Source organism: Pleurodeles waltl, chromosome 9 (genome assembly GCF_031143425.1).
Source record: "Pleurodeles waltl isolate 20211129_DDA chromosome 9, aPleWal1.hap1.20221129, whole genome shotgun sequence".
NCBI lineage: Eukaryota > Metazoa > Chordata > Amphibia > Caudata > Salamandridae > Pleurodeles > Pleurodeles waltl.
The window spans coordinates 524,547,109-524,561,529 of NC_090448.1; the positions used below are offsets into that span (position 1 = coordinate 524,547,109).

The 14,421-nt window shown below is 43.5% G+C and overlaps 1 protein-coding gene across 1 annotated transcript in view; it reads left to right on the top strand.

The window, feature by feature from the left end:
• The first annotated feature begins 10,456 nt into the window (after positions 1–10,456).
• DHRS7 (dehydrogenase/reductase 7) overlaps positions 10,457–14,421 on the top strand; it is a 298,966-nt gene continuing 295,001 nt past the window's right edge. The window contains exon 1 of the mRNA XM_069207421.1: positions 10,457–10,784. Within this exon, the coding sequence (XP_069063522.1) occupies positions 10,652–10,784 (133 nt within the window). The 5' untranslated portion in view covers positions 10,457–10,651. The remainder of the gene's footprint in view (positions 10,785–14,421) is intronic.

The window sequence follows — 14,421 nt, forward strand, 5'->3', positions numbered from 1 at the left end:
AGATGGTGCTCATGCAGACGGCCGTCAGGCCCCGCCCACCACAGACGCCGGCGGTCACAGCAGCAGCAGCTGGGGATAGATGCGGTGGAGGCCTCAATGCGTGTCTGAAATTCCTTGGGGGATTCTTCCCATCCTGGCATAGTGGAAGGCCCCGGGGCTGGCACCCCCCGCTTCACACTTCAGGAATGTATCGCCATTCCCCCGTAGCGACCATAGTGTTTGGAGAAGTCGCACGGGCATGCGCAGGCTAGGCTGAGCATTCCGCTCCATCCGGACGAGGTGCAGATCTTCGGCCAGCAGCATTAGAGGCATTAGAGGTGCGCTGTGAAAGACGCTGAGAGAGATGCTAAGAGAAACATTGGGAAACAATGGATCTGCCACACACGACGCAGGCCCCCTCTCTTCTGTTCTAATCTGCAGCGTCCTGACTTGGCCTGTTTGTTTTTTTTTTTTTTTTTTTTAAAGGACACAGGAAGCAAAGAGATGCAAGGTGAGGTGCTGTATTTCGCCAAATACGATATTTCTTTGAACAGTAAGGTGTTGGTGAATACTTTACGAGCGCATTCGAGACACGCTAAGTTTAAGTGGCATTTATGGCCAGGCCTTCTTGAAATTAGTGAGTGCTCATCTCACAAATACCTTTCGACGGCTCACATGGAGTGCTGAATTTTGGCTAATGAGATTTGGAGAATTTTGTGACATATCACCCAGCATTAGCAACTTTAGCATAATTATGGCCCCAAAAAATAGCAGAAACCTTGGCGAGAAAGCAGAGGTGGCCCGAGGGGCACGAGGTAAGAAACTTAACGGGAAATGATCAACGGAAGCAGACGCCCAGCCTCGGGCTTGGGGAGATTGAGCGGAAAAATGTCAGCAGGGGCAGTAAAGGATCCTAAGAGCAGAATTTCCCCCAGCATCTTCCCTAGTGAGAGATAAGGCATAAACTACGATTATGGGCTTTTGGAAAGAGGGCCCACAAGAAAATAAACCAGAGCATATCGCGCCCCATCAAGGCAACACCCGAATGCCACTAAACGGGGAACTTGGGGCGGACAGCAGGGAGGGGATGCATGTCCCTGGCACAAGCAAGGGGAAGGACTCTCTCTTAACCTGGCTGCAAGCTCCCGAAAACCCAGAGGCCGAGCTGCTTGAGTGCGATAAGGATCACTGGGCACCATTAAAGTACAACGAAATACACACACCCCTCGGGGAAAATATGCAACCAGGCTTCGTTGAACAAGAAACTGATAATCCCTCAAGCCAACCAGGGGGAAGTTACTAGCCTGCTGGCGGGTGACACAGGGAAGCCAAGGCCTACGACCCGAACATCTGTGGCTGGAGTTGAAGAAATTGGGACAAAAAAGAAAGGGCCTGACTGGCCTAAAGACGGGGGCGATAAATTGTATTCTTTGATGGAGGATTCAGATTCCTCCAACAGTGACCAAAGTTCAAGTTCGAATATCCTCCGAGTCAGGGAGTTTTTCATCCCTAGCAGACTCCACAGTGCAACAGCGACAACGAGAAAGTAAGTGGCGGGCTCCTATTAGAGACAGTGCGGAACTCTCTGGCCAGAGAAGAAAGACACTTAAATGGGACTACTCAGGAACCAATCTGATGAGTACGGCGGCGGCGCATATCCCTGAGGCTCGGGCCAAGGCAGAGCAGGCTGAGAAGAGGGCAGATGCGCCAGTATGTAGCTTGGTCCTTTGTAGTGGTACTAGGATCACAGACTCAGAAATGCTACAGTCTATATTCGACTCAATTAAAGAGCTGCAGACTAAGACAAGGGCAGAAAGCTGACGGGCAAGGATGGCCACGAAATGTCTACAAGGGACTGTTCGCAAGGTGGTAAAATCATGTATAGAAAGTGAAGGGAAACTGAGCGTGATGTAGGAGAGAACGATGGCAGTTGAGGCAGACGTGGTGGCTCTGAAAGAACAAACTGCGGCACATGATGGACAATTGACTGATATTATGTGGAAACTGGAGGATCAGGAGAACAGGCAGAGGAGGAATAACCTACGGTTCTTAGGCATTGGAGAAGGGGTAGAGGGCAATGACATCAGGGCATACATGATTAAAATGCTGCAGGATGCTTTCCCGGAGCTCACCAATTGGGACTGGGAGTCTGAGGTTCAGAGGACGCACAGATTCCCAGCAGTACAACGAGAGGGTCATATAGGTGAAACTAAACACCATAGAGCTATATTGGTTTATTTGGGGAATTACCTCTTGGGACAGGCTATATTTGAAAAAGCCTGTCCCAATGCCCCACGTACTGGGGGGGGTAACTTTTTTCACTCGAACCGACTATTGCCATGTCACTGTAGAGCAAAGATGGAGGCTGCGTCAGCTGATCAAATCCTTTCAAGACAAAGGTGGAGAGGCGTATTTGCTGACACCCACTCGTCTTAAGACTGTGGTCAATGGGAAAGTCAGACTATTTAATTTAGAGGTTCAGGCAAAAGAATATTTGTTGGGGCTCAAAGCAACTTAATGTGAGGAGGGGAAGGAAAAGGGCAGAAAAAGGAAAAAGGCTAAAATGCAAGGACTTGGAAGTCTGAAGGGAATACTGACTAAGAAAGTTTGGGGCTTTTTGAGGGAGAAAAGTCGGGCAGTCTAGGGTGGGATGGCAGTCCACACCTGGGTGACACCTACATTCGGGCCAATGCTGGTCTGATTGCCTCTAAGGAGGGGTTGGGGGGGAGGGTTCATCAAGGTGGGGTAGTGGGGGCGGGGAGGAGGGGGAGGTGGGTTAAGTGGTGGGGAGTTGGGTGAATAGGGGGAGGGGGTGGCTGAGGAAGGGAGGGAAAGATGGGGGTGGTGGTAGGGGTGGGCGAGGGGGAGAGGGCAAGTCGCTACTGGGAGGAGTAAAAGGAAAAACGTGGTACCCAAAGAAATGTAGTTCAAAGTATGATCAGCAGGTACAAGCCGCGCTGTTGTTAGGAGCAGGCCTCAGGAAAATGGAAGCAAAGAGGCAGAGATGGGAAACAAAGTATTCTCATATAAATTGTGGGCTGAACATTGATAATGATCATTTAGTCATGCAGAAATAACTGGAGCTATTTATATATCGGTAATTCGGTTAGCATCTATAAATATCTGTGGACTAAATAATCCCCGTAAAAGGAAGAAAACTGTAGGTGACCTGAGGATGTTAAAAGCAGACATTTATTGTTTGCAAGAAACACACATAAAAAAGACAGCTAGAAATTGGGCTTGCGGTTATTAGGGTGTACTGAGCAAATGTCTAAAACAAGGGGGGGTTGCTATCCTGACAAGTAATACTAATTGTGTTGTTACTTGTAAGAAAGTGGATCCAATCGGGAGATGGGTATTGATCAAGTGTTTATTGTGTAAGGTTAGATTTACGTTATGCTCACTATATGGTTCAGTAGATGACGACCCCTCCTTATTTGACTTTATATCTGCAGAAATAGCAGTATGGCCTGCTCTGTACATTGTATGTGGTGATCTGAACTTTAATGGGTCATGGGATGGAGCACAGAACTTAAGAGATATTAGGAAGGAAAGATACCCGGGGCGGAAGCCTAGAGTTTTTCAGGCCATTAAGAATATGCAAAGGTAAAACGGATTGATAGATGTATGGCCAACTCTGGAGGGATCAAATCCGGGTTATACCTATTTTTCTGCGCCATATAGGAAATTTGCACGACTGGATTACTTTCTTGTTTCACCTATATTTCTAGACGAATTAGGGATTAAGCTATACCCCCGTTTTATTGCAGATCACAAACCTTTAGTACTGGAGATAATGGTAAAAGACGCACAGAGATTTAGGAAGGATTAGACATTTGAGAGAGGTTTGCTGAATTATTCCCTGTATATACAGCATATGAACATGCGGTTGAAGGAATTTTGGGAGTTTAATATGGAAACCGCCTTAATAGAGATAGTGTGGGGCACATTAAAGGCAGTTATAAGGGGGGAAACCCTCGGATTCAGCATAAGGCGACAAAAACAAGCTGCAGCTCAGTCACAGGTACTCATGGGGGAACTACAGGTAGCAGAAGAACAGCTGAGTTGGGCAATCAAGAACGATGTTGGGATCCAAGACGCTTTGCAACAGATATCGATAGCTAAAATGCGGTTAGGAAAATATTCAATGGAAAGAATAGCTGAAATTTTTTTAACAAGGCAAATGGAATGCCATGAATTTAGTGAGAAAGTAGGGCATATTTTAGCAATGCGGACCCGCCAAATGGTCTCTTTAGGCTCAGTTTTAAAAGTACAGAACAGGGCAGGGGTGATAGTCACTGGACCCGATGCCATCAGGGAAGCTTTCCGTGAGTACTACTTAGAACTTTATAGGGCTGCAATTATTGGTCAGGAGCACATTGATAGCTGCTGGCTGACGTCTCCGGGTGGTCGGATCCCAACAGAGGATCAAACAGCATTAGGGCAGGAGGTAACATCGGAAGAATTGGCAGACGCGCTTGAAGCGCTTCCGAATGGGAAGGCTGTAGGGCCGGATGGTATTCCCTTAGAGTTGTATAAATGTTTTAAGAATGCGATCTTGCCAGTGCTGCTGAAACTGGTGATTCGTGTACAACAAAGGGGGTAACCCTCCGCCATCCTGGGGGTGAGCCAATATTGTAGTGTTTCTAAAGAAAGGCAGAGACCCGCTTAGCTTAAGCTCGTACTGTCCAATCACCCTTATAAATAGTGATGCGAAAGTTTATTCCAAATTATTCGCGACCCGGCTCTCTGTTTGTATCAGTAAGTTGGTCAGCTATAATCAACATGGTTTTATGCCCAGTAGGGACACAACTGATCATATTAGAAGGGTGATAACACTGTTTGACACTACACATATAGCAGCAGAGCCTATGGCTATGATTCTGTTGGACGCTGAGAAAGCATTTGACAGAGTCAACTGGGAGCATCTGTGGGACATCTTGCTGGCATATGGTCTATGGGAAGATTTATTACAGCTGTTAAAGCCCTATATAAAAGGCCAAGTGCTAGAATAAAGATAGGTGGAGACTATTTGGATGCCTTCAGAATTGAGCGGGGTACATGGCAAGGATGTCCATGTTCACCCCTATTATTTGCACTATATTTAGATCCTTTTTTGCGTTTCTTGGAAAATAATGTTAATGTTCAGCCAGTTGTGCGCCACGGATGGGGAACAAAAATCTTGGCCTACGCTGACGATGTTGCAGTTATTACCGCCAATCCGGATTTAGCCCTTAAGGAAATCGAGGGGGCGGCAGAAAGCTTCGGGCCGTTTCCAGTTATCTCCTTAATAAAGATAAGACTCAGATAGTTTTTAATGAACATTGCTGCTCGTCGGATGCACGGAAGGTACAAAACGCGGTCTACCTAGGGATCGATATCCGACCTCAGGTGGAACAGATTGTCCGGAGTAACCTGCAGCCTATTATAGATAATGCTAGGTATAGCTTTGATAGATGGAATAACCTACACCTGACAATTATGGGGCGGTGTAATATGATAAAGATGCTGTTCCTCCCTAAAGTGCTATATCTATTTCAGGCTATTCCACTAGAATTTGAGAAATTTTGGTTTAGAAGGTTGGATCAACTTATAATGCGCTTTGTTTGGTCGTATGGTAAGATACGCAGAGCCGCCAAATATATTACATTATCAAGGGAAAAGGGGGGGTGGTCTCTTCCTAATTTTAAATTGTACCAGATGGCAGCTGCAATGCAGTATATGCAACCGTTGTTTAAAAATAGTGGGTTGATAAACGACGGGGAGTACGTTCCAAATATTTATGAGGTATTAATCGGCCTGGCTGCAAATGGAGCATTTCTCACACTCCTTGAGCCCAGTTACTTTAAGAAGGTTTGGTTTAAAGTTCTAAATGCTGCTTTCAAAGATTGGGGTCCTTGGCGGAAGCAATTCGGGCTTGGAAGATATAACTACTATACTCTGATTAAGAATAATACCTTTCTCCCTGAGATTTTTAGAGATAATATCATGGCAAGGTGGAATCAACAGGGGATACAAAGATTGTGACTTTATGGAGGGCTCTACAATCACCACATTTGAGAATCTTCGCATGAAGTTTGGTTTAGCCCAAAGGGGCTTTTTTAAATATTTACAAGTAAGGGACTTTATTTCTCGGAAAAACTGTGGGACAGCAGGATTTGTAAAGAACCCTTTGTTAGATATGATGATCTCCTGTGACAAGATTACGATACGGTCAATATATGCCAGACTGACTGACGATTTACCTGAGGATTTGGCTAAACATAGTAAAAAGTGGAGTGATAAGTTGAATGTGGAAGAGGAGCATTTCTATGAGTCTCTTGAGTTAGGGCAGACCTCCCTGATATCAGCATCCCTTCAGGCACATTATAAAACAATATTCGATCTGTATATAACGCCTGGGAAATTAGTGCAATGGGGCCGGGCCGAGGGGGTGCACTGCCCAAGATGCCAGCTATATGGAGTAGACGCAATTCATGTTTGCACTTGTACAATGCTGGCGAATCTGCGTGATGGAGTGAGGCAGTTTATTAAATAGGTTGCCAAATAAGAAATAGAATTAACACCTGGGGAGGTGATACTCGGGGTCCCAGAGGTCAGTGAGCCATCTGTCTCTAAGTTTATTTTCATCGTTATGGCAGTGTATCGATTGTGCATTTCCTCTGCGTGGTTGGATCAACAACCCCCAACATAGCAAAAATGGCTAAATCGCCTTTTGACAATATACCAGTTGGAACAAGTACTGTATGATCGAAAAGGAAAGAGAGGGAGACGTAAAGGGCAAGACATATGGGGGGCAGTAAGTTAATGGTTAGCTAATAGGAAATGATTGTAATGTGGTACTGTATAGTAATTACTAACTATTAAGCACATCACAAGGTCCTTGTTAACAGTCCTTCACATTGTGACATATTGTAATTGTACAGATCGATGAAATATGTCTGTATTTTTTTTTTTCTTTTTGGCCACTGAGAATTTAAAATAAAAAAAATAAAAATAAAATAAAAACGTCATCTTTTCTACTTTTGTTTATTTCAAATCAATTCAGGAAATTACTTTTACTCCCAAGATTCCTCTCACCCACGGTCTCAACCAATTGCTTCTCATAGATGGCTGCCAATCCATGCGCGACCCTTCTCACTAGCCAACCTATCCCAGCATAGCTCCAATTACGCCACACTCACACATACTGCAGCTGACAAAGTCTTGCGGCTCGCCCTCCTAAACGCAAATTCTTACAAAACGAATGCAAAATATTGCAAGCACTAATCCAAAAGCAAAAACCAAAACAAATCTGCTGGTTTACTACAGGAAAGGTTACACAATTGCTTCAGAAACCTTACAGATTTTCAATGATAGCCCTTTAGCGCATGCAGCTACTCCTCTTTCTCTGTCTCCCAGATTTGCAAGCAAAATTCGACCCGCAAACTTTACTCTCAACTGATCATTGGGTCTGTCCTGGTGCACGTAGAACTCGTCAAATGTCAGTCTAAATTTTCTCTCGCCCACTTTAACTCGCGCACTGACTTGTTGACCATGCCCAATCAACCTTCTAAACCAGACAGATTACAACATATAACCAAGCGTCTCATACACTTTTCAATATACTTCGGAGTCTAAGACCACGCAGGGACCGTACATCAACAACCACGTTTACAATTTTTTAGCACAAAGCGCCACACACATGTGAAATTCGAGGACTTCCCTACTCTCATACTGCGGAGTACGCACACTCTTACTAAAACTTCATTTGGAGTACACAAACTCCCTAAAATCCTCACAAACGTCACAATGCAAAAGATTTGCATAAGCTGTGCAAGCGCAACCTATCTCTCTCACTCTATCACTAGAACGCCAGGAACATACTCAACACCACTAGTACGATCCAGGATCTAGGAAACTCATTTCTAGGATTAAGGGAACATTATTTTCACTACAAATGTCATCTTTGAAAACAAAATCCAAACCTCAATAATAGTGAACTCTTAAAGGATCAATCTTCAAACTATTACCGTAACTGCTAACGCGTCGGACCTTAATAAGTAAACTTACAAGGGGACGCGTATAGGTCGACTCGTTTAAGGTGTCCTTTCCATAGCTCCAGAATAGAAACAATAATAAATAAAAATAATCATTAGTCAAATCAATAATCAATAGAGTTAGTAATTATCGCACACCATGACTTTTCAGCTATGAATAACCACACCTTTAGTAAAGTTTAGTACATTTATTTCCCTGATATTAACTATGCTAAGGTCATGTAGATTAATCTCAAGATCAGATGGAACGCATAAAAAACAATACTGGTTGACCAAAGCGACGAAAGAAACGCAATCTAATCAAGGCTTGAATTACAACACATTCTAAGGCAATAGTGCAAATCAATAGCAACTCAGCTGCAATAGAGATATATGATACGTAGCATTCAGCAAGATAGTTCATCAAACACTTATCCCTGTAATTCGTCCGTTGTCATATGAATAGCCTCAACTAACCCAGATTAGCATCAGCATGTTGGGCTTCATGCAAAACAATTTAGACCACAAATTTAGAAAAGCATCTAGCTAAGGAAACTATCAAGACAGTGCAGTTGGTACCTAGAAAGAAAAGGCATAAAAATGCATCACAGTCACATTGTCATATCTACCTATCCACTGTATAGTTCAGCAAACAGAATCAGTCTTCATCCTCAGGTCATCAATCGATCAGCAAAACATCAGGCTCTCAGTCGGAGAGTATGAGCCCAATGACAGAATCTCGAATCTCTTCTTCTTCTCAATATCGCATCTCAAACGGGGTAAGGTCTGCCTAAAATCTGAATAATTCTCCTCTGTTGTGTTGTTATATCAAAGTCACCTAAACTATCCCCTAATTTCCTATTGGTCAATTAACCGTATGTTTATACACTACCCAATAATACTTCTATACCAAATCTATGAATTCTAATATTTCGCTGTTCACACGAAGTTGATTGGTCTGCTTTACGATGTACTCATCATCCGGCTCTTAAGGTAACAAATTTGTTGCATCTTCATCTCCCGTCAGTGTCTTCATTGTTCGCGTCCTGAGAAAGTACATCTCACACACATTACACACAGCTTGTTACAATTTTAGGACTTCATTTCCTGTTAGTTGGTTCTCATGGAAAGCTTCTGCTAAGCACTTTTAACAAGACAATGAACATTTTACAGATTAATTCACTCCATCAGCATTTTATTAACTGCTAAGAAATATAGCTTCTGCATGAGGCCTAGCAAACCTAGGCCAAGACACTCGCTAAGTTAAGGCCTACAGTTAATACCTAGAACATACCTCATAACCCTTAATATAACATATTATTACATTAATCTAATACATTTTCATTATTTCATATGTATTAATCATCAATTAGTACATTTCGTGAACACTGGTGGACATTCTTCGAGGTCACATGCATTATTTTTCTCTATGTTATTCATTTTCTACATAATTTGTTATTCAAAGCACATAAATATTCATTAATAATGTTTAATTAAGAAACCTACTTCAGCAGTTACGCCACTGTCATGAAGTACAGGTAAAGTGTGAGCGATACACACATATGCCATCATTTTAAAGCAGGGGAAAATGATAGAAGTGGAAAAAAATGGTGAGGGCGTATTTTGCCTATTGACATCTATTGAACTACAAGCAATTGCAAGCGGGAGTCAACTAACATAGAGGCATTATCGCTTCCAAAATTAGACTTGCCCCGTCTGAATTAGGTTTATTGGCATGTATGGACTTGTACAGAAGTAGATAGTGCATCTTGGTGTGCACAGCAGTAGTACTGAAAATGTATTGTTATCATAAGCTTGAAATACTGGATTACACAACACACATAGGGGACTCTCCCCTTATACTGAGAGTCGGAGCGACTTCAAGGCTCTAGGAACTCATAGACCGGACTTCTGCCCCATGGTTTACAAGAGTGAGCCATTGTGCATCAAATTCGAAATCCGTATCATGTCCCGATGTCAGTTTCTCCATGGCGAGCGATGTCTTCGAAAAAGGTTTTTGAATACGCACGCACCAAGCTATGTGCAACCCCATTGCCTGTGTGCTGCACGTAGTTAAAAATGTTGAGGGCTGCCAGTACAGTTAATCTAAAGTATTTTTGGCTTTAAAACCGCGAGTCTGCCGCCGCAAACGTCTGTCGTGACATGTATAAGCAAACTACAAAATGAACAATAAACAACTATTAGAATCCTGCGCAGTTGTAACAGTGCCCTACATGGGAAAGCAACACCCTAGTCTGGCGATATTGCACAATGATCCAGCCCTTTCTTGAGAACAGCCCCTTCTAGAGGAGATTTAAGTTTGGCGGCAACCAGCCAGGAAACAATGGCTGCCTCCGCACACCAGAAGGTCAAGGGTAAACGCGTCAGACGGTAGAAGCTGTGAACCGCTGATCATTCGACAGTGGGCGTCAGAGTCCAAAATAAAAAAGAGTGGGCGGAGTTCTAAACAAGCACCGCCCATCTTCAGCCACCGATGCCAAAATTGCGAGTAGTTTGTGTTACAGAGTAGAGAAGAGGTAGCTGGGCTGGCAGGAGTTTAATCCGAGGGCCAAGGCATTTTTGGGGCACGGCGAGGTGGGCACGACGTCTGGGCTGGTCCCTTCGCGCAGTAAGCGCTCCCACTTAGTCACGCCATGGAGCTCTGCTGCCTGTGCGACGTCCTGTGGGGTTGCGCCCTGTTGTACATAGTGCTGCAGCTCATCCGGTTTCTTCGGGCGGATGGGGATCTCTCCCTTCTCTGGGCTGAGCTTTTTGGATCCTCACCAGGTAATGACCACGTGTGGTCCGCAGCGAAATGTCACTTTTTTGTCAACAAACAGTGTCGTCACGAAAGTGGACCCCTCCGCCCCCCCGCAAAAACATAGCGACCCCCTTCACTCTTTCAGTCAGGCCAAGTGCTGTGCTGAGGGGACCCCATGGAGCTCGGCCTATTCCCCCAACCCTCGGCCTGCCTCTGTCTTTGTTACGCCACTGCAACAGAGACAGTTACTCCTTTCTGTTTCCGGGTTCACTGAGCGCTTAGGACAGACCTTCGAGACAACATTTATTGCTACTTATTCGTCCCTTGAGCAGTTGTTTCCGGGCAGGGTGGGAGCATTACTTCTTTCCTCAGACTACTGCCGGGGTGAGCAGGGGCAGAGCACAGCTCATCCGAGCTGGCATTTGTTCAGAGGGCGTCCTGTGCGAAAATAAAGTTGGTGCTCTGTACCACAGTTTTCTTTGGACCCAAGTAGCAGGAAAGATGCTGCAGGGAGCTCCAGCGCCCCTCTTGAGGCCGGCACCCTGGCTGTGGTTCAGGTGTCACATGCGAAAGTCAAACCTTGCCGGTGCTGCTCCTGTTACTACAACACCTGAAAGGTTCTGTCTTCTGTAGGCAGGAATTGATTGGGTCCGTAGTTTTGAAAACGTAATAATTCTTGTTCTGGAGACGTGCGAAATTGCGAGTTGCAGAATTCCACCGAAATTATAGCTACAGGTGAAATACATTATGAAGGTTCGACAGTTCCACCTCGAGAATTGTATTTGAGATTTTAATTGTGCAAACATAAGATATACTGTCTGACTACTGTCTAGTGCAAATTCTATTTTAGAGGCTGTAGAGTCAACAAATACAACCGAGCAAGAGTCAAGCCAAGGGTCAGCTCTGGCTTTAAGAATTGAGCCCTGAAAATAGGTGCATGTAAGTCATGCAACAAATACCATGTAAGATTTACTCCGTATTCAAAGATATGTACATTCTTAACACACTAAACTGTTTCTCAGCACATCAGATTATTATTAAAAGTTATAGTTTTTCAATGTGAACTTGGAAACTCTTCTGTTCCCAGGCCCTGATGACAATGTCATAGTGATGACCAATGATATTCTTTTGATTATTCACATAATCATAAAAGAGCAACACAGACAATAAAAGTAAATAACCCCCAAGGAGATAAAGCACAGAAAGCATACATTACTACACAGGAAGATAACATTGATCATATACAAATTTTTCTTGGCGATACAAAGGCTTAAAAGTCATGGCATGCATATCAAGTAAGACAGGACTATCCTTCCTTCAAAGCAAAGACATAGAATGGACATAGCTGTAAAGGAAGAGGCCCTCATTCAACATCGCACATTGGTGCTAACAATAAATAAATATAAAAGAATAAAAACTGTCAAAGCAACAATTTAATCCAAATAAGTTAAAGCCTAAAATGTATTACAAATATGTTTATTTGTGCCAGGATAAGGCACTTTTTAAAAAGGCCCTAACAGCAAAACAGAAAGCCTGCTCTGATTACATTAGGAGAAATAAACACACAAGTCTTTGTTGGCGCAAACACAGATTTTTTTTTTTTTGGGATTGCCAGCAAATACCGTCGCTGAAAGGGGTCATAATACCAGCAGAAAAGGAGAAAGTGCTCCAAAGACTGTAGAGAGAAACCATTAGTAGGGTAAATCAAAATATTGATATGTTTGAATTGGGCTAGTGGGAACCAAAGGTGAGGCCTAATCAAGCCCAGTCAAAACATTAAGAGAGACGTTTCCCCATGGGTTTCTAATCAATGAGAGGTAGGGTTTGGGTCTAAGGCAGTTGTTAATAATTGCATAATATCTCAAGGTTGGCTTCCCCAAGACCACTTTTTCTCTTGCTTCCAGGGCATACTTTGAGAATATCTCTTTAACATGTCATAGTGAATTAAGCAGCAAGTCAGTTGTCATTTGTACCCTTTACGTGCGCTAGTTCCTTTTTATAGGTGAAACAACATTATAATCCATCAAATCTAACGCAGGTTTTCGAACATGACACATTCCAAACACATGTTTTAATGGTGCTTTTCCGTGTGTGTTAACTAAGGAAAAAGTAGGGTGGGTGAAATAAAATATGCACCTAAGATCACCTCGTGCGGTCAACCAGGAAGCCAGCATTAAGCCTAGGATTTCTGGTTTCACAATACGCAATTCACCCACTAGAGGGAAAACGTCTGTCTCTTCTTTTTAACATCAGAAGTTTATACTTTGTTTTAAATTCTTCATGAGGGTAGAGTTTGGGTGGAAGGCAAAAGTCACTTGAAAGCTCCGCTCTTTTTGTGGTCGAAGTTCCAAGACTACCTCAGGCACAGCCTGTCATCTGGCTCGAGCTTTCGGTGGCTTGCCCCCCTCTAGTATATTCACATTTAATCGTACATAGTAAACAGATCTATGCTGTAAAAAATCATTTCACCATACAGGATAATTGGTATGAAACATTTATACATAGCGCAATTCACCGTGTGAATACACGTTATGTAGTTCAAAGTAAGGAAGATGTAAAAATGGATGTAAATTTTGCCAGGAACCCAGGTGAAGAAGGGTGAGTGAGATGGAGTCCTGCATATGGAAAACACTATGTTCTTTCAGGCCAACGCAACATGCATCTCTGCAGGCATGATTCTCTTTAGAATTACAACGAAAATTAAAGCAGTTAGTGGCGTTTTATAAACAAAGTTTTCCAGTTTAAATATGGACATTGTTTTAATTGAACATCCACTGCACAAATAAATGCTGGTTGTAGGCATTAAAGTATTGCCGCATACGTAAGTACCACAGACGTTTGCCTCGTGGTACGACATTGCGATTAATAAATCATGTTAAAATCGGATTGTTTAAGGTGTCACTGCTGCAGTAAATGATAATGTGCTGAATTGGTGGCCACATCTGTCCTTACACTTGGTAGTTTTCACAACGTATCTTCTTGTCACCTCTCAAGGTTATCAAGTCTCCTATGTCTTGCTTTTCTCCGGGCACAACTCTTTAGCCAGGAGATGGTTAGGTCACAGAATTGCGGGCTCTTAACATGGCACAGCTGGGCTCTGCTTTACTGAAGTGGGCATATTTCTATACCTATGTTTTGCCTCATCACAATATAAAGCTCTTCTCGTGATCATGGGGGCTTTAGGAGGACGTGTTGGAAAGGTTGGACGCTTTTACAGTCTGCACTGCAACAACATCCTGACAAAGGTATGGAGACTTTGCTGTTTACTTCTAAGGGCACTGGAGCTCAGCCACCTGATTAGTGAAGTCTTGCTTCTTTAGACAGAGTGCAGATTTAAATACAAGCATTGTCAAAACCCTTAAGGTCGTCTCTCCAGTAATACTGGAGCACAGACCTATATGCTTCGTTCATCCTTTCTTCCCATATGGCTGGTGTCCGTGCATACAGCCAGTCACATTGGAATGTTTTTTCTTAAACTTCATAAAAATGTATTCTAAGGTGGCTGCCACGGGTGTGCGGGCATGCTCACACATTGCAGCCACCTTGGAGCATTTTTCCAAAAGGCAAAAAAAGCTTGCCCATGGCAACTGTGCATGCACACATGCGATAGCGTGCTTCTTGGAATGCTTTCGAAATTGTCTGGCGATAAAACAGTAGATGGAG